The following is a 26,710-nucleotide window of genomic DNA, read 5'->3' on the forward strand; positions in this document are numbered from 1 at the left end:
ATAATTTTTTTTGTAAGCCTTCCATTGTTCATTGTTTCCGCTTCGATCTTGTGTCGCATTGTTTACCACTCACGAAGTGCTGCCATGTGCCTATCACACTTACAAGAGTATACTGTATCATATTTGGTTTCTCCGCTCTGAGGCTGTAATCTTTATCACATGATTGGGGTGAGGTTTTCGCTTCTTGTGTGTATTTTATTTTTATCATTGACGCATGCTTACGTCATTCTTCCATCTTCGTTACGATTGTCGGTTTTTTATTCAGTGCAAGACTTAATCAATTAAATATTAAATGTTTCTTTTGAGTTAAATTGGATGACAGCAGCAGGGACTCTACCCTAATACGAACCTTTTCGTTCAAAGTTTATCCGTTTGCCTCCAATGAACTTGGCGGTGATATTATTAAAGCTTCCCACAGCATTATTAGTTAAAGTGTGCATCAAACTTTCAGCCTGAGCGAAGAGTAGCTGCATCGCTTCTTCAATATTTTAATAAATATCCGCTTCCTTCGTAATTAATTTTGTTGGAATTAGAATATTTGTTGCAAAAATATGCCAACGTTTTACACTCCTTGTCTTCACCAAACACGTGGCTCGGTACATTTTTCAAATCTTCTTTTAAGTTTTTTACTTGACCAACCAGTCTTTGTTTCTCTTTGAATCGATATTCTGCAGCTTTATGTACACCACTGTGCAGGCGGAGGGCTTTTTGTTTTACAATACTTCTTAGTTCTTTATATCGACCTTTTGCGATGATCTCGTTTATCTTTCTACTAAAATTACAATTTTTCGAACGTGTACCTATGTAACTCTGGTCGGATTATTGTCCAATTATGAACGACTAATCAAATAAACAATGAACGCGTACGTAAATCATCGCTGCCGGAAGAACGCGAACCAAAGCCGCGGACTGTCGCCAAATAATGCGTCATCATATATATTTTAAAAAAGCAAAAAAGTTCTTTCCGTACTAGATACTGAACGCAGGATCTGTTACTTACAATTAGAAAGAAATCATCATCCACAGCTACACAACAGCCTTCATTCAGAATGTTATTATTAATTTCCAAAGATATGTAGTTAGACTTGTTTTGATTGTTCATAAAAAATAGAGATATTCCAGAAAACGTCATCACTTCTAGAATCATCCCTAAAAATTTTATAAAAATCTCTGGGGGTACCGAAAAATACGTACATATATATTAGTTCACCAGAAATTCCGTACGTGCAACAGTGCAATTGAACAGAATAGCATTAGCAACAGCTACCAAAAATTTGAAGCAAATCGGACGAAAGTATATAGCTAAATTATTATCGCGATAAATGTGAAACAAATGTCTTTTCAAAAACTTGATTCAAATATTCTTAATTTTATGTATATTTAATATTGTATAAAAATAAAACAATACATATTGTCCATAATTTACTTATTACAGTGGAGCTCCAAAAATTTGTAAGGTCTTGGGCCTCTTGAGGAGTAGAACCGTCACTGTTCCTTTTTAACAATTCGAAAAATGATAATATTTGGGTAATTGAAAAGATCGCGTGTGGACAGTTGAATCTTAGTGTTTCAAGAGCGAGAGAGTAAGGGTCACATTTGCCTTCTCTCTTGACTTTTCTCAGCTGTAGATGTGTCAAGCTCACATACACGTGGCTCGTGAAACAGTGTGTATAGCGGAGTGGGAAATTTTCTAAGCCGTGTTCTAAATTCAAAATCATAGAATAGCTCCATATATAACAATAACAAATATATAATCCTATAACAATAACAAAAACTAACAGCAGATACCGACTTGACAATCTCGAAAAGTCACGTGCCTACTTTACTTCCTTAACGTAACGGAAAAAGCATTAGTTGGTAGCAGTTGGTAGATCTGTCTTATGCTTTGTCAATGGTTTCGTGCTTTTGAATTCAAGCTAAAATAAAATATCGTAATCTTTGAAGATTGAAAAGTTAAAATAAAAGTAATCAATTTTATTGCGATTATAGTAAAAGTATATACAAAATGGATCACGAAGAAGAATTCCTTAATACTTTCTTTACTCATGTCGCCCAATTATGTACTGATAAAGCAAAGGAATTAGTTGTAAGTGATTATTGGACAATATTTTTATTTTATTCAAGATTCATTCAATTATGTAATAAAATTTATCACTTTTATTAATAACGTATAACAATGAAAGACAAGTATAAATTATACATAACAAATTGTATAGGTTATACGAATAAATGGAACTGTGATAATCATTTTTTAGTAGTTCTGTAATACTATAAATAATGATATTAATTGTTACGAATATAGGTTTGTTATATATCATTTATGTTAGTCAAATTTAAGCAATCAATTATTTGTGTTATTGCAAGTATTATAGCCTTATAAAAGGATATGTTAATATTCATTACATATTTGATTAAAATAGGAATGAATCTTCTTGTAGTCTATACAATAATATTGCTTAGATAAGGAATAGTTAGTTTTAAATATTTTTTGATAGCTCAGAAATGCGTTAGCTATTAAGTATCAGAAATACAACTTTCCATAGCTATACTCTACAATAGAGCTGATCCGTATGCAATTAATACATGTAGAAACCTTATTCCGTAGTGGATGCTAAAGAGCCTGTCATGTACATTACTCTAGTTCTTCTCATTGTTTTATGCATATGATAAGAACCATTTCATAATAGTTTTTTTGTTTTACTGTAGAAGAGACAAAGTACATTTTTTCTGTGTTTACTGCTTATTTGAACATGTTAGATTGCTTATGATATAAATGACAAAAATATTCAAATAATGTTTCTGCCTTATTTTGTGTCGCTTTAAGAGTTATCAATTATCAATTAATTAAAAAGAAATATATTTTGTAAGAATGACTTTACGAATCACTTTGGATTTAAATAAGATATATCTTATAATATGTATTTATTTATAGTATATTCAATAAGTAGTTGTATTTATCTAGTTTATATATAGAGAGGTTTAAATAGAAAAAATATTGTAAGTTAAAATGAAAATAGTAGAAATCTGATATTGAAATAATTTTTAAACCAATTGTTTTAAGAAATTAAATGCATTTTGTAGGAGATTATAAAGTATATTGATTAGTGCATGAAAAAGTATAGCAACTTTTTGAGATGAAAAAGTCAATATCAGTAAATGCAACATTCTAAATCATTTCATGTCGTTTTATGATATTTTTTCTATTTAGAATTCAATTCAATTACTTATATAAATCCAAATAATTGTAAAAAATAAGCCATGTAAAAAGCAAAAGTATATAATTTCATATATCACAACTTGAATTCCTGTTAAAGCAATTTTAAGTAATATTTTATGTACTTTATTATATTTTATAAAGTAAATAGGGAATGCAAATTTATGGTTTAATTTGAATAAAAAACTAATTTGTAGTGTAATTTTTTGTAATATTCCTTTAATAATGATTATCATGTAGGAAAAAGAACGTGGATCATGCCGTCAAACACAAATGGGTCCATGGGGAATGTTACTTATGCATTTACCACAAATCGCAATAGCAGAACATTCATATGCAGATTTAGGTTTTCTTCATACCAAAAACAAAGGCTTTCTAAGGAAAGATGTAAATATATTATGTTCTAACCAAAATAGAATTAAGTAATTATTATATCTATTTAATATCTCTTTTTAATTATTCTAGAATTCATTGAGGACAGTATATGAATCTTTAAAGTCTGATCTGAAAAGATTAGAGGAAATGACCAAAGGAACCAATAATATGGGTGCAATAGTTGCTGAAGTTTCTAATCAATTGTGTCAATACATTACAGCAAAAATTCAGTTGATAGACTTGTCAGTATATTATTATTGTACTACATAAGTTAAATTCAATTTTTAACATTATGGTCTTACAGTTATGAAAAAATGTATAATATGAGCGTAAACAGTAAAACTATGAAGTACCAAGAATTATTACAATGTGTAGAAGGAATAGTAGAAAATCATTCTTTATCTTGTTCACATTTGATATTAGCTGCTGTCAAGACAAGATTAACGTAAGTTGAAACAGAAGTAATTTAAGAATTGTATAGTGGAGACTGTGATTATAACACTATGTATATTTATATCAGTTTAGAGTCTGAAATATTAGTGCAGTTAACTAAAGCACAAATTGAACTTCAACATTGGAGATTTTTATCAACATTAACATCTCTTTATGGAGCACAAACACGAATGTCAGCATGGGAAAGAACATTGCAAAGTAAAGAGGTCAGTGCATATATGTAATATGCATATTCTACTATAAAGTGTACTTATAGTATATACAGGGTGTAATATATGTTATATATACAGGATGTTCGCAGTAATGCAAACCAGTGTTTTTCTCATCAACGGTAAACATTAGAAAAAAATGGGAAAGGAGAAGGTTGCAGTATATTTTATTGGCAACGTGATACCGTATCTCAATTTTTTGTACTTTTAATATTCTTCGAAAAACGAAGGTGACCTTCATTTTTTTAAATGGAATGCTAAATATTTTTTTATATCATGTAAAAGCGCGTGCATTAAAATGAGTCCAACTATATAGTATACGATGGCTTTTGGGGATTATATAAGGTCATAAATAAATGTTAAATTATCAATACATTTATTTCAATCACCTTTTCGGCATTTTCATGCAAGTTTGACCTTGAATGACCTTCTGTAGATAGTTTTCAAATTTGTCTTAAAATAAGCTATAATACTAGCAAAAAATAAAAGTATGGTTCTATTTGAAAAAATGATCGCGACCTTCACCTTACCTTTGCGCGTCCACCGGGAAAAATAGAAGTCCCATGACATGATATTCCCCTGGTTGCTAAACAACTTTCATCTGAAACATTTTTGCGTATAATCAATATTTTTGGAGATATTCGTCTATAACACCTTATAATTTTCACCCTGTATATGTAACATGTAATTTGGATGTGATAAACCTAACCAATCCCCCCCCTAAAGGTAAACAAAAGCACGCCAAATTATGCGGTCCCTTGAAAAATCTACTGTATAGAATCCAATCTCCCAAAAAGCATGAATCATTTAAAAAAATCAATTTAAGATATTAGGGCAAACAAATTCATTGAAATCATTGTATGCATGTGAAAGATCATACAATCGTGCTGAGAATATTCACAGCAATATGAAGACATTACGATGAAATTTTTCAGTTTGAATACAATTTCGCTAAAAAAGTGTTGTATTTTCGTAATGTACTCGTCAAAGCGAATCTAAGCAACTCGCGTGAAGCGAAAGTTGGCCGTATCGAAAATTAAGATGTTCTCACTCTAAACATCCGTTCAGATTATGCTGTATAATGAATCGACGGGGAGTCAAGTGTGCGACCTGAGAGCCTTCGTCATCTCGATTGGCTGTAGTCTAAGTATTTAGACGTACCGATAGCTTATGAGGGGAATATATTTTCCTCAATGAACGTTCTTTTTTTTTAATTCTCTTAGTACAAGTATCTACTTAGTACAGACAATAAAAGAAATTGGATTGAAATATTTAAAAGCACTAAATGATAATCTGTTTTTTTCTTCTTTTTTTTCCTTGAATTATAGTATCGTTGAACGAAACAGGTTGTACACAGTATTGAATTTATTTATAATAAAGTGAGATGCGAACATGAGTACTTTACTGCAAGCTTCTTAAAAATACATACACATTTGGTAAATGAAGAGTGAGAACTGCTGTCTTGCTCTGATATGTTCCCAACTTAAAATGTTCCTCGAAGTGTTTATCACAGACGCTTCGGGACTCCGTGTTTTTCACGAGTAAATGTTACCGCATACGGTAATCCATTTTAGTCAACCCTGATGATCGTTGACCTTGTTGGGGAAAGCTCCGAGATTTGAGATTCTCAGAGTGCAGTCCCGAACCTTACACTTCTTATGCTCCATGTCACCAAAAAAGAAAATTTTATGTATACTATCGCAATTTATCAAACGGTCGCGACGTCAAGTATATTCAAGCTGTGATTGATTTTAAACGGTGTGTAGAATTTTTCTTTTTAGGTTAAAATACAGGGACATATAATATAGTAGCGTCATAAATATTTTTTGTAGAAGGTAAACTGTAGCGGCAATAATACAATTAACAGTGATATGTGTTAGAACTACTGTAATAAGTTGAACTTTTTGCTGGTCAAAGTGCACGCTTCACGACCACGTGTTGTTCTTCTTGAAAAACCCACGCAGTGTGTACGGCTTTTGTTTTCAAGCTTGCCAACCCAGAGACACACTTATCACTGTCGCCAACTTAAGAGAAATATAAATGACTGATTCTTACAGTTCGGCCAATTCTGATATTAGTCCGGCCTCGAACTCGCATAGAATATAACGTGCACGATTAACATAAATAAAAGAAAAGAATCTGATTAGAACAGGATGCAACCGCCATCGCAAAAATAAAATAAACTTTGATTACAACTTAACACATATGCAAAATAAACATTTTGAATAAGAAAAACTTCAAAATAAACTTTAGTTATTAATCACTCATACCTTATCTCTAATGCATCATGTACATATATTTTAGTCGCTAACAGGAGTTAACCAAGGTCTCAAATTAGCGCATTTCCACACACCTGTATAGGAGTTCGAGTGGCTTGAAAGCCAGCAATGTCGGCAATTACATATCTATTATTACGCAATCTTTTAATAATTTCATAAGGCCCTTTGAACTGAGGAGTTAACTTCTTGGAGAGACCGGGGGTACTATCAAAATTTCTTAGCATTACATAGTCTCCAGTCTCATATTCATGTGGCACCTTTCTTTTCTGGTCTACATACGCTTTATTATGTCTCTTCTGTTTTAAAATATTATCAATCGCCCTCTGTCTATTGGTTTCAAGATCTCGATGAGTTTCCTGGTTAAGGTTCTCAAGGTACTCTTTCAAATGATGTACTACTTTACCACGTTGCTCTACACCAAATAACAATTTGGGAGGAGTTTGACCAGTTGCTGTATGTACAGAATTGTTCAATGCATATTCAATATCTTGTAATATACTGTACCAGTGTTTACCATTGTCATTATCCGTTAGTTTAGCTAGCATAGGCATAACGATTCTGTTAACTCGCTCAATTTGTCCATTTGCTTGAGGTGAACCCCTTAGCAATTTTAATATGTTGTATGTCACGTTCATGTAGAAAATTCTCAAACTTTTTAGAAGTGAAAGCACTACCCCTATCTGAAATAAGAATCTTAGGGTTACTAAAATATGAAAAATATGCATTTAGGCTATCCATCACTTCTTTACTATACTGCGTTCACTGGGAGAACGCAGTTGCCGGTTGACGAGTTTTCGTACCCTTTGCGCAGTTCACGCCTACGCTCATTAGTTATTGGCTCTGTTACTCCCGAGCACATCCCTACCCATGAACCCCTTGTTGGGCCCTTGAAGGTCCTACCATTTCTAAAGAAAGTCACTTCTTCAAGTGTTAGCGCATAAACGGTGTGAAAGAAATTTTGAGCAAGCAAACGATATTCTTTTAGATTTTAGTTTTCTCCGAAAGTATTAATGCGGCTCTGTTAGCAAATAAAAATCTTCTTGAATATCGTCTCTGTCGACCGAAAACGTACTGGTACTAGTCAGAATTCTTACTACGTTGCAATACCATAAACGACCCTACATTTCCCGTGTCATAAACTACCTGGTCGCATCGAACATTTTGTAGGAAACCCAGGAAACAGTTCTACCGTTGCCGTTTCTTTATAATCAAATATGCTGCGGATTCTTATACATTGATATCTCAATAAATATTGTTTCTTAATAGATAGAAACATTTGTTTCATTTGGACACTAGGTATAACAGAGTAGAAAGAAGCAAGGCGTGTCTTTTCAGGCTCTTGAATCCTTCACCAATCTCAGTGGAAAAATCAGTTGGGGCAATGGAAGCCATCTGCGTGAAACGACTGCGTTCTCTCAGTGAACGCAGTATAGACGTAGTCTTAACGGCATATAACTTTATAAATTTGGTGAAAGCGTCTATGACGAGGAATATGTATTTTTTTAATTTACAACGTTACAACGTTAGTCAACCGGACCACAATGGTCAATGTAAAGTTGCAAACGGAACGTTACCCTTGGGTACATTTTTCAGAAAACCTTCAATCTTGCCCGCAGTTGGCGAAAAAGAAATACATTTCAACAATTCTGTACGTCTAATGAAACTCTCTCTTTCATCCTTGGAAACTAATAGTTACTTTTTATAAAACTAATTGTTTTATCAATACCCATGTGCCCCATCTCATCATGATATTTGTACAAGATATTATTAACTATACTTCTTGGAACATAGAATAGCAAACTTTGACTGTTCTTACGATATACCAAAACATTGCGGATTTCGAACATATTATGTTCCTGTTTTTTAAGCTGCTCTCTAAGCTTTTTAATTTCAGCATCTTAATTTTGCGACTATGATAGGTCTAATTCAAAAGGATTACTTTCAACAACCAAAATACTAATTGTGCGACTTGAAGCATCGACATGCTTCATTCGCGTACCCATTCGATGTTCCAGTACATAATCATACTGTTGCAATAGTAATGCCCATCTGGCAATTCTCGGATTTATGTCTTTCTTATCTAATGTCAACTTTAACGAATTACAGTCGGTGACTATTTTAAAGGTAATACCGTATAAATAAACATGAAATCGCTTTAACGCATATATAATGGCCAAAGTCTCTAACTCAAAACTATGGTACTTGCTTTCTGCTTCGGATCTCCGTTTGAAAAAATACATTATAGCATGAAATTTAGAATCATTTTTATATTGCATGATGATGCTCCCAAAACCCAAAGAGCTTGCATCGCAATGCAATTCAGTTTCATCATGTGGATTATATATATCTAGAACTGGTATGGAAATTAACTTATTTTTTAACGTTTCAAACGAATGCAACTCATTTTGATCAAACTTAAATATCGCATCTTTCCTAAGCAAATCGTACAGTGACTTTGCAATAATGGCAAAATTTTCAATCAATTTTCTGAAGTAAGAACATAGTCCTACAAAACTACGCACATTGTGTTCATTTTGTGGTATAGGAAAATTGGCAATAGCTTCAATGCCCGCCTTAGTCGGTTTAATGCCTTCCTCTGTTATCAAATACCCTAAGTATTCAATTTCATTATACAGGGTGTCTCACCTGATTTTGACATCTTGATTTTCTCGCTATTGTTACTCGTAGCAAAAAATGTTTCAGTGGAGGCTTGAATGGTATCGAGTGGAGCATATTCTGATGTTATTAGTTTTTTCGTGAGTGGACGCGTAAATGTCACATAAAGGTCAACTTTGTTTTTTTAAATGGAATGATGTATTTTTTAATACATCAATCGATGCAGCTGGACATTCGTTATAAAAAAGTACTAACCTGTGTATGTCGAAAAGTTAGTAGTTCAGGAGATATTTCAATTTAAATAATTCTAAAACACCATTACTGTCGTACTAAGACGTTAGCGTTTATTTACAGGAATGGTTCAATGTAACGACCATTTACATCACGGCATTTTTTAAATCGATCAAGTAATGACTGGCTTACATTGTTTAATGTATCGGCTGATATTTTACGACACTCAGCGATAATACGCTACTTCATATCGGCTACTGTAGTTGGAGCTTTAGCATAAACTTTATTCTTTAAATCGCCCCATAAGAAAAAGTCGAGGGGCGTTAAATCAGGTGACCGTGCTGGAAAATGAATGGGACCACCTCTTCCAATCCAGCGATTCGAAAATTGTCGATTTAAAGCATTTCTTGCTACTGAAGAATAATGTGCAGGACATCCGTCTTGCTGCATCCACATTCCTAAACGAACATGTAGCGGCACATCTTCCAATAATGTGGGTAAAATTTCCATTATGAAGTGTTTGTACTTCGGTCCAGTCAGTGGCCCATCGATAAAATATGGACCAATAATATGAGTGTCGATAATGCCAACCCATACGTTCAAATTCCATCGATGTTGATGGTCAATTTTTTTTTTTTGAAATATCTGCTGAACTACTAACTTTTCGACATACATAGGTTAGTACTTTTTTATAACGAATGTCCAGCTGCATCGATTGATATATTAAAAAATACATCATTCCATTTAAAAAAATAAAGTTGACCTTTATGCGACCTTTACGCGTCCACTCACAAAAAAACTAATAACATCAGAATATGCTCCACTCGATACCATTCAAGCCTCCCCTGAAACATTTTTTGCTACGAGTAACAATAGCGAGAAAATCAAGATGTCAAAATCAGGTGAGACACCCTGTATAAAAATTTACATCTATCTATTCGTAATTCTAAATGATTGTCCACCAATAATTGAAAAACTTTGTCTAAAACTTGAATATGCTGTTCATAGGTAGTAGTAGATACACGAATATCATCAATATAAGTTGAAACACCACCACTCTTTATAAGATCTGAGAACAGTGTTTGTACATGTCGCTGAAATTTCTGTGGTGCAGGTTTCAAGTCAAATGGCATCTTTAGGTATTCAAATTGATCAATAGGTGTAATAAAAAACGTATACTTAATTGAATCTTTTCCGATCTCAATATGATGAAAGCCATCATGTAAGTCAAGCAATGAAAAATACTTTTTCCCGTTCAAAGCTTCCACCTGTTCTTCAATTATTGGTAACTGGAAATTATCCTTCGTTATAACTTTGTTTAAAGTCCTATACAGTAATGTTGCGGACGAGAGCCATTTCGTCTACACGGACGAGAGCTGTGGTTTATCCCCACTACCTCGTTTGATACGTGCCGCCGAGAAACCAATTCTTGGAACCATCGCGTTCGAACTCGACGCCCGAGAACAAGGACATCATAAAAAACAACGATAGCATTAGGAATTTAAATAGAAAAAATTGAAGTTTCTTATTCGCAAACGGATTTTCACGCAAGTAACACCAATCGATTCCTTGTGCTCTCCCAATTAAACTGATGTCAAACACGACATGATTCCGGTTATTTTTAACAAAGATACATAAGACTTGGTTTGTAGAACGAAAGGTCATGCTCATCGCGTTATGTAAACAGACTCGGACGCGGCTCTCGTCCGTGAGTGGTAGTCGATTTTAAGCACGACCAGTCCCGAGTGCTGCTCTCGTCCGTGAATGGTAGTCGATTCTAAGGCACAACTAGACCCGAGCGCGGCTCTTGTCCGTGAGTGGTAGTCGATTCGATGAGCGCGGCTCTCGTCGTAGCATGTTAGAATGTTACGAAAAGTTCTCCAATTCACTAACTCCCTATTATTCCCTCAGATTTTTGTGTTTAATTATTTAATGAGTGAAATTATTAAGAAAAAGAAAGCGTAACACAAAAAGTATATAAGTTCCGTTTTAAATGTTTAGAAATTTTTATTTTTTTATTTTCAATATCTTCTTTCCGACATGGATTAAATATAATATACATAAATTCTGTTTATGTCATTTTTAGCTCGTAAAGAACTGATAGAAAAGTAACTTTGACGATTCTCCGTAACCGTCGCAGGGTTCCAACCTTTATTATTTAAATATCTTTATTATAAATAATAGGAATCATGTCGTATTTCATATCATTTTTATCGGGAGAGCACAAGGAATCGATTGGTGTTACTTGCGTGAGAATCTATTTGCAAATAAGGAACTTCAATTTTTCCTATTAAATCCCTAATGCTATCTTTGTCTTTTCTGACGTCATTGATTTCGGGCATCGAGCTCGAGCATCGACGGTCGAGCGAGACCCTTTTTCTTGCTTCTCCGGTCGTGTACCAATTACCTCGGCGACCGAGAGCAAAGGAAGCCGAATCGACTACCAGTCACGGACGAGAGACGCGACCAGACCCGAGAGCGGCTTTCGTTCGTAACATTACTGTAGTCCACACACATTCGCAACTCGCCTGTTTTCTTTTTGACCAAAACAATTGGTGAAGTGAATTTAGATTCACTAGGTCGAATAATTCCCTTATCCAATAATCGTTGGATAATTTTTTGTAGTTCCGACTTTTCAAAATGTGACAACTGCGTGATGAAAAACTAAACGGTTTGGTATCTGTTAATGTTAGATTCAATACAGTTTTAATTTTTGGACATTCTGGGCGTTCAGCTAATACATATTTGGTCATGAAGAAATTTTCAAAATTCTTTTTCTTAGTTATATCAATACTATCATTGATGTTTAACTCACTAACAGGACTATCATTTGACCCAGATATATCTATGTTCATAATATCCAATGGCTTTGCCTGTTCAGGATTTTGAACCAATTCAATCAGACCAATACCAAAAAGTCCAAGTACATCCTTTCCAATCACAGCAGGCATTACCATTGTATTATCAGTTACTATATACACACATACATTCTCTTTCATACTTTCACAAAGTACTATGTCTATATTAAGTTTTCCTAATATACTTGTATAACACCAAAATAATTTCTCTTGGTATCATTATCTTGCATTATTAAATGTTTAGGAATAAATTACTCTTTGACAAACGATATTGAACTTCCTGTGTCTAATAATGCTTCTAATATAACTTGATATTTAAACTTGTTGTCTTTTACCTTAATTTCTACTGGTGTTTTGAATTCTTCCGACTTCCTAGCATCTTCATACACATAGTTTACCTGAGGTTCATCTCGACTAGTACAATTCTGAATTGTATGACCTAACTTGCCACATCTGAAGCAGGTTCCTTTCTCCCTTTTGCTAGGTAGTTTACAATTCTTTGAATAATGTCCATGTTTTCCACAATTGTAACAGCGAATGGTTGATACAGCTGATGTATCCTTTGGTTCCTTTGCTGGTGCCTTCGCTGCTTTACCATCTGATTGCTTCTGAGGATAATTTCTGTTAAGATTGACATTCTCAAAAGCCTTAATCAGTGCTGATGTAGACTGAAAGCACTTAATCCTCGCCAAATTCTTTAACTGTCCTTTAGGTATGCCTTCTATGATATGTTCAATTATTTCTCCATCATCTATAGGCACACGATTACCAAGTAATATTTTATCATGACAGTATTCATTAAAAGACTCATCAAATTTCCAAATTCGTTTTTCAAACTGCTTCCTCAAACAAATTTTACTTGGACGAAGATCAAACATTTCCTTCATGGCCAAAAGCAAATCAGTAGCATTCATTCGAATGTACTCAGGACGAGAATGTAGCCATGCCAATGCCTTTCCTTTTAGTCGGCTTCCAATCAAAACCTTGACAGTATTTTCGTCCAAATGGTAAGCGTTCGTCAACAATCCAACCTGCTTCTTAAAATTCTCAAAACCGGGAGATACCCCATTAAATTCACTTAATAGCTCACTTATACTTTTCTCGTTAATAGCTGAAGGTGTTTCTGAGGAAGTACTACCAGTGGGAGTTGAATTGCGCAACATCTCGTTTTCTCTTTCTAATAGCTTAATTTCACGACGCATTAATTCAATTTCTTTATGCATAAATTCAAATTCTCTCACTACGGTATTATCTTGCTGTACTTCTTGATCCCCACTCACCGCCTCAGCTCTATGTCCATCACCATCAGCTTCCATAATTCTCATCCAATCTTCCGAAGGATCGGCCTCCATCAATTGGTTGATCAATTCGGTTCTTGTACCCGAAGTTGGCAAATGTAACGACTTCGCTATAGTTTTCAATTGTGGCAATCTAATATCACGTGCATTCATTTTACGTTTGCTTCAACAATATGCAAACAACAATACTATTGGATTAACTTAATTCCACTTCTGAATTGTAATAAGTTGAACTTTTTGCTGGTCAAAGTACACGCTTCACGATCGTTCTTCTTGAAAAACCCACGCAGTGCGTACGGCTTTTGTTTTCAAGCTTGCCAACCCAGAGACACACACACACTACTTACACACTATCGCCAACTTAAGAGAAATATAAATTACTGAGTCTTACATTACTACTCCGAAAAATTTGCTTGCTTCAAAATTCCCACACGCGACGTGTTAAGGTTTCTTATAGAGATTATAATCTGCATGATTCATTACAATTTTTAATTCAACAAACCTGATTTCTAATGCGTCTGTTGCGATCCTTGATATCTTCGTGCTTCGCTGCTCATTCCTCTTCAATCTCCTTGTATCTTAAAAAATTCGAGCTTCCTGTTGCTTTCTATGCTGTACCGCCGATGTTGCTCCAATCCTCCAATCTGCTCATCTACTCCAATCCTCCAACCTGCTCATCCGCTCATCCGCTCATCCGCTCATCCGCTCATCCGCTCATCCGCTCATCCGCTCATCCGCTCATCCGCTCATCCGCTCATCCGCTCATCCGCTCATCCGCTCATCCGCTCATCCGCTCATCCGCTCATCCGCTCATCCGCTCATCCGCTCATCCGCTCATCCGCTCATCCGCTCATCCGCTCATCCGCTCATCCGCTCATCCGCTCATCCGCTCATCCGCTCATCCGCTCATCCGCTCATCCGCTCATCCGCTCATCCGCTCATCCGCTCATCCGCTCATCCGCTCATCCGCTCATCCGCTCATCCGCTCATCCGCTCATCCGCTCATCCGCTCATCCGCTCATCCGCTCATCCGCTCATCCGCTCATCTGCTCCAATCCTCCAATCTGCTCATCTGCTCCAATCCTCCAATCTGCTCATCTGCTCCAATCCTCCAATCTGCTCATCTGCTCCAATCCTCCAATCTGCTCATCTGCTCCAATCCTCCAATCTGCTCATCTGCTCCAATCCTCCAATCTGCTCATCTGCTCCAATCCTCCAATCTGCTCATCTGCTCCAATCCTCCAATCTGCTCATCTGCTCCAATCCTCCAATCTGCTCATCTGCTCCAATCCTCCAATCTGCTCATCTGCTCCAATCCTCCAATCTGCTCATCTGCTCCAATCCTCCAATCTGCTCATCTGCTCCAATCCTCCAATCTGCTCATCTGCTCCAATCCTCCAATCTGCTCATCTGCTCCAATCCTCCAATCTGCTTATCTGCTCCAATCCTCCAATCTGCTCATCTGCTCCAATCCTCCAATCTGCTCATCTGCTCCAATCCTCCAATCTGCTCATCTGCTCCAATCCTCCAATCTGCTCATCTGCTCCAATCCTCCAATCTGCTCATCTGCTCCAATCCTCCAATCTGCTCATCTGCTCCAATCCTCCAATCTGCTCATCTGCTCCAATCCTCCAATCTGCTCATCTGCTCCAATCCTCCAATCTGCTCATCTGCTCCAATCCTCCAATCTGCTCATCTGCTCCAATCCTCCAATCTGCTCATCTGCTCCAATCCTCCAATCTGCTCATCTGCTCCAATCCTCCAATCTGCTCATCTGCTCCAATCCTCCAATCTGCTCATCTGCTCCAATCCTCCAATCTGCTCATCTGCTCCAATCCTCCAATCTGCTCATCTGCTCCAATCCTCCAATCTGCTCATCTGCTCCAATCCTCCAATCTGCTCATCTGCTCCAATCCTCCAATCTGCTCATCTGCTCCAATCCTCCAATCTGCTCATCTGCTCCAATCCTCCAATCTGCTCATCTGCTCATCTGCTCCAATTCCTGACCTTGCTGGCGCTGATTTTCACCAATTCCCGCGCTGGAGTTATGCATCATGCAGTGCCCTGCAGCCGTAAAATCGTAAAGATCGTCGAAACATTAAAAATGATACCTACTAATTTTCACTAACATGGGATATTCGTAGTGGTGTTCACTGACAGATTGTAAGAATGCGTGCGTGCGTGCGTGTGAGTGAGTGAGTGAGTGATGTAAACTAGAATAATAATAATAAATATTATTATTTATAATAATAATAATAATAAATATTATTATTTATAAAATAATAATAATAAATATTATTATTTATAAAATAATAATAATAAATATTATTATTATAATAATAAATAAATAATAAATATTATTATAATAATAAGTATTATTATTATTTTATTTTATATTATTATAGTATTACCTTTTTCAGACTTTACGAATTAATATTGTATATTCTGCAATTGTATCCTCAAAATTTTTTTTAACGAAATCACAAAAACAGGATAGTATAGGATTTAGTATTGCATATTTTGTATGTGCTGCCAAGAAGGTGGATTTTAATAAAGGTGTACGTAGTTTTTTAACCACTTCCTTAGCTTTTCCAATAATTCTAGATACTTGATGTTTGTTTAAGAAATTTGAAGCAGCTAACTGGAAAGTACGAGCTGCACATCTAATTGTTTTCACTATAAAATGTATTGTGATGAATTCATTAACCGAAATAGAGACGATATTAGAACCGATACTAACACCGTAACCAATATAGAACCGAAATGGAACCGAAATGGAACCGAAATAGAGCCGATATGAGAACCAATATTAGAATCGCAACCGAAACCGGTGTAATATTATTACACCAGAACCAGTTATTCCAATAACAGTTATAACATTTTTTGTAACAGTTTGAAACAGCTATTTTCGGAATCTTTTCAATCTCTGTTTTACAGACGTTTATTACAAGATACTAGCCGCACGCGGCAGAACAGATCTTCAAGCTAATGGTCGGCATAGTTGCGGCTGTTCAAAAATTACAATACGTAATCGTTCGTACAGGAATGTGTCTGTGTTATGCAGCACGCGCGCGATTGACTTGTCATGGTATTTGTTCAGTAATTTGGTGTTTATTCGTTAACTTGACTCTGGAAGAACCTCGGAGTATCACACCCGGCACTCCGTGCTCGGAAAATATTGAGACCAGAATAATAGGCTGTAACTCACCCTAAGAAGTTGACTAATGAACATATAGCACTTATATTCGCTTTTCTCTTTATAGTGTCGGCACCTGCGCGACGACCGCTTGACTGACGCGCGCGAGCGAACCCCCTTCTGGTTTGTCCCTCTCCTATGCGAACACGATAGCCCCTTAGTGTATTCGCTATTGCCCAGGCGCGTATATTGATATAATCTCTTCGGTTCCGATTCGTCTTTTTCCTCGAATCATGGACGACGGCCTCTGAACTTTTCTCCACCTTCACCTTTTTCCACAGTCCCTTTAGAAAGGCAGCACCGCGGGTCCGATCCTTGGTTTGAACAGCAAGTTTCTTTGGCTTCCTTGGCCCACCGCGCATGCGTCAAGTCTGAGGTGATATACTTGGGAATAATTAACTCGTACTAAGGCGCAAAATAACTTTATTTTGCACAATGCTGTGACGAGCGTAGCACTGTGTACGTCGTCTCGTGAGGACACTTCGTAGCGTTCTGTTCCTTCATTCTAGGTACTCAAATATTGGGACCTCGGATTTTCTGTAAGGGAGTGTGACGCGGTGTTAGAAGAAAAACAGATTGCCGTACGCGTTTTATGGTATAGCCTGTTCGAGAGCCTGCAAGTTAACTCGACGTTGTCAACTCGCCCAAAAGTTCCTCTCTTAATACCTTCGAATGCGTCACCACAAGTTGAGGGCTCCAACGCTCTTACCATATTGATATGTTGACTGGATCCAACAACTGCGCGACCAGGGGACAGTGATGGCTTCAGGATCGCTCACTCCTTTTGTACGTTCATATAATGTCCTCGGTACTGAGATACCCGAAATTAGTGGCGCATTAGGTGTTGTCCAGATTGTTGAACCGAGCATGCACATGTGATTGAGAATATTCTTGAGAAACAGATAAATGGACTAGGTTCTATCTGTCCTCGCAGGGTGTTCTCAATTCCATTCGCGTGTTCGGCTCGGCAGTTTGGACGAAGCCTTATGATATTCGGAATATCTCCCAGGCGGCGACTCCCGGCACGTGGGTTCACAAGAGGATCTTTCAGTTCTTCCCAAGTTCGTTATTTTGCAAATCCGTGACAGCGCTACGCACAGCGTCACACTACAAACAAGGAAATTGATAAATTTCCCTAAACTGTGTATCTCGTTTCCATGACATTTGAGACTTTTTAATTTACGTACAAATTGACGAATGATGCAGCGTATCAAGACCGAAAAATGAAATTGGTCGCTTAAATGCTTGAAAATCGAAGACCTGCAATCTAAACATGTAAATCGGGATATTATTTTAATTTGTAAGAAGCAACTGTAATTATAAAAGAAAAATGGGTGTGCAGTATGTAGCTAAAAAAATATAAATTCACACAGGGATCTAACGGGGTCCGGATGAGGTACAGATCAGATGTCTCAAAGAAAGTGTACGCGTTCAATTTTATTTTCGTCTGTTTTTAGAAGGACATACCTTTTATTTTAAAATAAATCCCAAAAAGAGGGGGAAGAGGGGGCAGTCCGGGGCTTGGTCCTGAACCGCTTCTGGTTCTCTGGTTCTTCTCGGAGAATTGCAATTTCTCCGCATATGTGACACCTATAAATTTCGATATCTTGTTTCCCGAAACATAATCCTGAAGAATAATTGTACAAAGTTTCATTAAAATCGGCGATTAACATTCACCGAACTTCCCTTGTGAGCCGATCAGCGATGCTGGCGTCTAGAACAAGGAAGGATTGGTGAAGCCGAAACAGTTAGCTATCGAATATTTCGAGCTGAAATGTGAGCTCCCGACACCAGGCCTCGACGACGAGCCTATGTAGAGGGGAGAGCAGTACTTTGCCGTAACACTAAGATAGTGCAGTGGACTGTATTACACTGAAGAAATCGTCGGTCGGCGAGCGTACAGAGAGGAGGGATCTTCCTTTTCTCTGTTTAACCTACCTTTCAAGAAGGTTTGCCTCGTACGAATCTCGGCTTTCGCTGAGATTCGTGAGCGTGAGACTCACTATAACTAGCTGCTGCTAGCCTTGGTGGCTGATAATGGCCAGAGGTTCTACCACTCACCGTTCACCACAACGTGTGCATCTATTCGTCACACGTAGGCTGCTACTAAACGGGTGGGAGATCGCGGGTAACGCAGAGGTGCCGCACTTACGTTAACCCTCTCTGTTGTATTACCAATTATCAGGGCTCAACCAAATAGTGATCTTTGGTTGCTCTACTGACGAATAGGAAACTCAGGGAATCAGGGTAACCACCGATTCCAAGAATACAGTTAATCGCCTACAATGGTTTGGAACTGCGCACTCGATACTCTATCGTACGTATCCTACGTGATAACCGATTAGAGTAATTACATGAGTCACAGTAGACAAACACTCAGCGTAGAATGCGTTTCGAATTCAAGAGTCTGGTAACCAAACTACTTAAACTTGTTAGGTTTTTCTATGTTCGCTAAAACCCTTGCTACCTATCGAGCAATCGGTGCAAGACTGACTCCAACAGATGAGCTCGAGACTCTCCGCGAAAGCGCGGAGCACCCGAAAATCCGCTACGCGGCGCTCGCTTATCATGGTCTGTCTATTTCTAATGAAGTGGTATACGTGGAGGATAATAACTATACACCATTTGCCTAACGCTAATATTTATTTACACTATTTACATATAGTTTCAAATAGAATCATGAAGGTAGCAATTACTTCCCATAAACTTGCCTTCTTGTTGAGGGTAGCAAAATCGAACAGTTCGGTGTGCGACTCAAGACAGTCAACGATGGAATGACCCTCTGGCCCGCAGTCGTTGTCTTGTCGAGGATAACATGTCGTAAACCAGAGACTTTCCAGACCTAAAAACTAAATTTTCCGAAAACGTGGTGACTCATGTTTTGCACACAGCTGCAACTACCTCATGTCCGAAGGCCTTGCCTATACAAATTCGATGGCCCAAAATGGTTAACAGCCGTGCGCGTTCGATGTTACGATTTCACTCTCTCTCTCTCTCTCTTTCGGGCTCCGATATCCTTACTCGACATCGGGCGTGAGATTCGAACAGCTGATTGAAATCTCTCACCTGTTCGAACGTCAACTGTAATAGCTGAAAAATGAGTCATAATTCGAATGTATCATATCTGTTTTTGGTGCAACTGAATCTCCTAACGAAGGCGACCTTAGGCCGGTCACGTATGCTAACAGACAGCGGTTTTCGTGGATGAAACAAAGGCTTGAATTATCACCGCTTTTTAAACACACACTGATTTCGCAAATGATTAAGATAATTTTTGACAGTCGTACTGATATTTTCGAAATTATGTTTGCGGTACACTTTTATTATTCATATTTACAGTTTTAGAAACAATTCTATCATCAAACTCTACTAGCTCACTAACTATCTACAAATCGGTTTCAGTCACTCATATATTTTCATCTGGATGTGATAATTTGTACCAAAATTTAAAACGATTTTCATCTTTCTTCATTCCTTTCCAAATGGAGCTGGGATGTATTTAATTATACCTGGAATCATACATGGAATGATTCCAGCTGGTGTATAGTTAATAAGCTTTCTAATACTTTCAAAGAACTTATATTAACTACTTTGATTCGAGTAAAAAGCTTATTAAAATATATGGCTCCAATATTAAACGAGTATAGTTCACGTTTTTTAAATCCATTTTGCATACATTTTTTAATGTCAATAGAATTGGGAGTTTTGTCTAACAGTGAAGAAAATTGATACCCTACTCCCAAAGAAGTCTAAAAAACATTAAACCTACAAAAAATATCTCCAAGGACATTTGATTCGAAGAAAGTCCTGTAATAAAAAATAATTGTCCTGTTTATACAGACAAACGTTACATCTCGTTAATTAGGAAACTACCTAAAACACGAGTTCAATTGATTTGAACAAAGTACTGTAACGTCCGACAATCTCGATCTTTAATTTATTCTTTCTGTTCTTTTCTATCTTTCTATTTACCTGTTCCTTTCTATACTTTCTTTCTTCTATTACTAATTCGCTTCTCTTCCTGTCCTTTTCTGTCCTCATCTGCCACTTCTATTCTATTCTAACCCCATTTTCTATCCCCTCTTCTAATACAGGCTATCTTTTTTTCTACTTCGCCAAAAAAGAAATACTAAATGTTAGAAATTGTTATTAAACCAAGTATTGGCATAAATTATATTAATATTATATTTTACTACGTTCCTAATATAAATCATTATAAAAATTAAATCAAATCGTAATAATGTATGTCAACAATGCTGAAAATAGAATAAGATAACCTAAATTGTGAAACACTGCTCAGGCGTATTTTTAGAATTTTTAGTATAAAAAGAGCTGCACAAGCAGCAGAGAATAGATTTGTTTTCTGACAATCGTGATGTTAACACGAATACCTTGAAGGCAGCTGATATAGCCGTCCACTGATGATAAAACCGCTCCTCTAATAGGCAGCGACTATTATCCAGCGATACAAGGGTAGTTGGTGCTTCTGTGGAGGTTAACACGTTAAATGTCATGCCAATCCCTGGAACCGGCTTTCGACTTTTCCTTTACGCTGCTTCGAACCTTAGGGACCGGAACGCCAAACAAAGTAGGCTTAGCGTTTAATGTGTTAAGAGCTCGCATCACTAATCTGTCAGATCACGAAATAAATAAATAAATGTCCAAATAAATGAAAGAGTAGTACAGCACATAAGTAAAGAAATAAGAATGTGCAAAAGTAAAAAGATAAAGGGATAAAGAAAACTATTTTTTATCAGGAGATATGATAACGTCTCGCGCTAAGTATTAGCCTGCCAACTACTAGGCACGAGACTACCGCGTCTTCTGATGATAGCACCGTAGCTGAAGCCATCTAGCGGCAAAAAGTAGGAGAACCAGAAAATTTATGCTCGGTCAGTCGTAACTGAGATAATACAGGACCAACAGGACCAACTTACGAGAGTTGAACTACACAATTAACGCCTAATTTGATATAGAACGCCGATATGTCAGTTTATACGTCAACTAAGTGACCCTACCTAACCGCGAATTTCGATACTGGTGGTGCCTGCTCGAAAGTCTACTTAACTGTTTCTGTAGCAGAGTAGGTACAAGCTTATTCGAAATTGCCTATATCCCCAATATATATAGTTTTAACAGATTCAATGAGAATGAGTGTACGGTGTCTCGTTGATGGGGCGTGCGAATAAATGAAGAAGTCGAGTTCTATATATTTAAGTTACAAGTTGGTTAGGTACCTCGTATGGTTGGTAAATTAGCAGATGAAACGGCACCTAGCACTACCTTTGTCGTCTGTACAAGCATAGATAGATGTGACTAATTCGACTAAATAGCGAAAGTTCATGTAGTCCGACTCTATGCTTGTGGCCGAGTAGGGTGACTTATTTCGCTATGATCAATTAAACAAGCATTTGTTGCATCTACCAACTTGCCAGTCGTATACAGAGTATTTGGTTACAGGTGGGAACATTTTAAGATGCGATTCTAGAGGTAAACATAAGACGAAAATCAAGAACGATGATTTGGTGTTTAGGGCTTCGTTAATTATTTATAAACAATTAAAAATTTGGTAAACTGCGCCTGTAATCAGACAAACTGTCTTACAATACCGATCGTATCGGGTGCGCAGTAAATGACAGCTGATCGAATCGCAATAGTGATCATTGCCATTGAAATAGCGAATGACTTACCTCATAGGGAGGCAGCAAAATTCGACGATGTTTGTCTCAGCTAGATAATTCTGCGACGTGCTTTCTAGAAAATCGAAGGGTATTGTTGAATAACAATAAACCTGCCTACTCCCAACAATCCGTAAGGCAAATCGAAACACTCCCTATGAGATTTTGGAAGGGAAAGGATTAATGTGTTTATCTTACCATTCATTTTTTGTCTAATTCACATGTGCTAGAAGGGTAGAAGAGAATTATAAGAAGTTTACACGAATATTTCGGAAGAATCACACATCACGACAACACGTTAATTCCATATTTGTGACACTCATATTCTTAACAGTTGTACACAAATACATAATTTCACCAATTACTAGCACTCACAAATTGTTTCTCAAATATTCGAATATTTGTAATTATAAAAAATAATTAGGGAATGTGGTTTGGTTATTCACGTATTCAACACTCCAAACCGTGTATGATTCTTCGGAAGTATTCGCGTAAATTTCCTGTAGTTTTCTACTACACCTCTAGTACGTGTGGATTGGACAGAAAATAAATGGGAAGACGAACAAATTAATTCTTTCTTTTCCAAAATCTCAGGGAATGTTTCGATCTTCTACAAAGCGTGTCGCAAAATCGTCTAACAAGTATCGTCGAATTTTATTACCTCTCTATGAGGTAAATCATTCGTTGTTTCAATGGCAATGATCACTACTGTGATTTGATCAGCTGTCATTTGCCGCGCACCCGATGCGATCAATATTGTAAGTCAGTTTGTCTGATTACAGGCGGATTTTTCCAAATTTTTAATTGCTTATAAATAATTAACGAAGTCCTAAATACCAAATCATCATTGTTGATTTTCGTCTTATTTTTACCTTTAGAATCACATCTTAAAATTTGTTCTACCTGTCGCCGAATACCCTGTATAGTATCAAGGAGGATGTTACAGAGTTGTAAGCAAGTCTACTGTTTGCAAATCTTGCAAAATAAAGTAACGATTAAAGTAAAGTAAAGTAAACTCTTGACGTCACTTTTGTTGTAATTTATGCAATTTCATCTCTAAGTAATACTTCTCTGAATAAAGAATTGCTTTGTCTTTTTGTGCATTACGTTGATGGTACAGATTTAAATTAAAATCATAGGTTAAGTTGAAGATAAATCAAGTACATTGTATTATGTTATTAATACATCATTGCACGCAAATATTCCGATTTTATTTCACATAAAAACTTACGCAATTTTAATTTTTAGACTTGGAAACTAGGCTTCAGTGCAACTTTTCTAAAAGCAAATCAGCAGCCAGCATTGTACCAGTGGTTAGTAAAACTACGCAGTAGCATATTAGCTAAATGCTCTTTATATTTTCATGCTACTTTAAGCCAGCAAACTAGTCCAGGAGAAATGAGAAGCATCATGAGCAAACAAAATGTGGATTATTATCATAAGTAAGGCTTTCGTATGCATCATTTTAATGTAGAATCATTGATTATTGCTAATGCATGTTATTATTTCAGAATACAGAGTTTTCAACGTAAACATGATGTATCAGCAGTTTTGATAATATTTGATGTTAGAGGAGTAGAAGATTCAGGGCCAGGGTACAGACATCCTAACAGAAGGTCAAGCACTATTGAACATTTACCTGTTGTTCTCAGCTGTCCAAGTGTAAGTTTACATAAAATATATCTAGGTTTAAGGATTTGGAGACATAGTGATTCACTGTAGTACAGTAGTATAGAATGAATTGCGCTAAGTTGCCTTAATCACTATATTCGAAATTGGATCTTAGAGCTATAATAACCTTACACTAAATTCCTACCGCTTTGCTTCAACTTATCGCCACGACGCATAGTGGTGAAAAAGCCGAAAAGCGTGGCAATAAGTCTAAAAATCAATTTTTATCTAGAATTTCGACGTTTATCGCAATTTATTTATTAGTTAACAGTTCAATTATTGAACAATCAATCGCTTACGAATATATTGTCTGATGGGTCATTCCACGTGAAATCGGGCACGTTTTGGAGTAAGTTTTTGTAGATTGCTCAAATTTGAATATGTTGTAGTCTTTAACGATATTTAAACATACCCCAAAGGATTTTTCAAAATTTTGAAAATTGTCGATTTTACAGTTGTTTGAAATTAAATGCTACCTTTTTTTAAATAAATTATAGCTGTTGTACTAGTAAGCCGATGGAGATGAGCTTTACGGTGCTCATAGAGAAAACATTGAAGTTTGTAAAAAAAATTATTTCAGTTAAAAAAAATTGTTTTTTAACTATTTTTTTGCAATTTTTTTAAACAAATGCAGGTTTTTAAGATGGTGCGCGATTTTAAAAGTCTGAAAAAAAGGAGAATATAGTTTGATCCTTCTGCTTGATGGACAAACTTTTAAAAATATGAACATTTTAAAATTGTCGAAAGTTGACGCTCTGTCGAGTCGTACCGCCGAGGCGAGCGCGTCGTCGCTGGCAGCCTCAACGACTCCAACGGGCGAACGTGCGTTATTATTTGCGATCAAGGCGGCTTCACCCGACATTAATATACATTATCTCCGAGCATTTATCTATCTAAGCAATCTAAAAAATTAAAGTTAGTAACTTTTTATGAACGCTACTGTCTAATACACTACGAAAAATGAAACATACTTAAAAATCTTTTCGAAATTTTTATATAGAATGTTTAAAATATTACTATACACTAAATAAGTAGTATTACACAACTAATTATAAAATAAAATAATAATAAAACAGAAACACTCTAGAAAATATTTATATCCACTGCACTGTACTGGATATTTCGCTTTGGTCACTTCAGAAAAGCTTGATCTAATGAAGCGAAAGACGTAGTGAGAAAATCTGTTCGAATCTTAAGTGTCTACGATACATAATACTAACAAGAGATAAGATTCCCTTTAAGAAAACATTACAGTTATGGTACATAGCGCCGAACAGTTTGGGCGAGTTCAGGTCCCAAACGCAACGTAAAAATACCTTGGACGCCTTTATTAAAATTAAAACAGAGTTAAAGGTAGCAAGAGGTAGCAGCTAAACGTTGCATATTCTTTCTAACAATTGTGTAAACTTTCGTATAAAATAAGTCCTAAGATTAGTTTTAAGTATTTTTTTAAAACCCCTTTCAAAGCTTAAATTGTTATAAACTTCGGAATATTTGTTTATGGATTAGAAAATGTTTATGATGTTATTTAGAACTTAAAGTACATCTACTAACATATAAAAAATCATAATTACAACTTGTTTTCTGATATTCTATAAGTGGTATTTAAAACGTTTAATTGAATGTTCAAGTTTATGATTTTGTTTTTAGAACGCCGTATCTGATTATAGAATTACCTAAAATCAATAACATTTTGCATTTAGGAGCTTTGAAGAGTTATCAGTTTATAACAAAAAAAATTTGTTAATCTATTAACCTTGAAAAATTGAATGTTGGCCACAAAAACCGGGCTTCTGGACCACTGTGCATTGTCCGCCGGTTTTCTTGTACATTCGAAAAAAAATATTTTACTTGTAATACTATTTTAATAAGTGTCAGGAGCGCAAGTGTAAATAAATCATTACGTTTCACACTACAGAAAAATATACTTTGCGTTTATTATAATGTTTAGATGATCTGGAACCATTTTACAATATTTGTATCTAACTGACTCATTTTTAATGTCATCCCATGTGTATTTAATTTTTTTGTCTGCTCTGTTTCTTTTTACATGGAAAATAATAGGTACATCATATTTGTCTTGTAAAAGTCCTATCTCATCTAGATACGGGAATATATTTATTGGTATGTAACCACTTGATAAACATTTATCAATATCCAGCCCTGCAAAGTCCATAAACCCTTTAATTATATCGTTTCTCGAGCTTTTACATCTCACCAAGAAATATCTGACTAATTTAAGTACAAAATTATCTATTCTCGTAATACCTGCGGTGTTAAGGATTGTTCTAATGCTATAGTGATATTTGAATTCTGAATTAGGAGATCTACACACGTTAACACATTTCCTGATACACTTTCTTTCAAACTTACATAATTTCTCAATGGTTGAAGCCGAGCTGTTCCACCATGCATTTGGTGCGTAGGTCAGTCTTATTAGTAACTGATAACAAATTACCTTTGCTTTCATTGGCATATATTTGCTATTGAATAGCCTACTGTGTATGTGCAAAGCAACCTCTGCCTTTTTTAATTGAATGTCTATGTGCCTATTCATTCTTGCAAGATAGTCTAAATTTAAGCCTAGGTATTTGACTACTTTTCTGTTTGGAATCTCTACCTTTTCACTCGT

The 26,710-nt window shown here is 36.1% G+C and overlaps 1 protein-coding gene across 1 annotated transcript in view; it reads left to right on the forward strand.

Annotated features, from left to right (window-relative positions):
* The first annotated feature begins 1,905 nt into the window (after window positions 1-1,905).
* LOC143182001 (KICSTOR subunit 2) overlaps window positions 1,906-26,710 on the forward strand; it is a 144,670-nt gene continuing 119,865 nt past the window's right edge. Inside the window, exons 1-7 of the mRNA XM_076382746.1 lie at window positions 1,906-2,086; window positions 3,455-3,601; window positions 3,680-3,831; window positions 3,894-4,034; window positions 4,110-4,248; window positions 23,656-23,849; window positions 23,919-24,069. Of these exons, the coding sequence (XP_076238861.1) occupies window positions 2,006-2,086; window positions 3,455-3,601; window positions 3,680-3,831; window positions 3,894-4,034; window positions 4,110-4,248; window positions 23,656-23,849; window positions 23,919-24,069 (1,005 nt within the window). The 5' untranslated portion in view covers window positions 1,906-2,005. The remainder of the gene's footprint in view (window positions 2,087-3,454; window positions 3,602-3,679; window positions 3,832-3,893; window positions 4,035-4,109; window positions 4,249-23,655; window positions 23,850-23,918; window positions 24,070-26,710) is intronic.

Source organism: Calliopsis andreniformis, chromosome 1 (genome assembly GCF_051401765.1).
Source record: "Calliopsis andreniformis isolate RMS-2024a chromosome 1, iyCalAndr_principal, whole genome shotgun sequence".
Classification (NCBI taxonomy): domain Eukaryota; kingdom Metazoa; phylum Arthropoda; class Insecta; order Hymenoptera; family Andrenidae; genus Calliopsis; species Calliopsis andreniformis.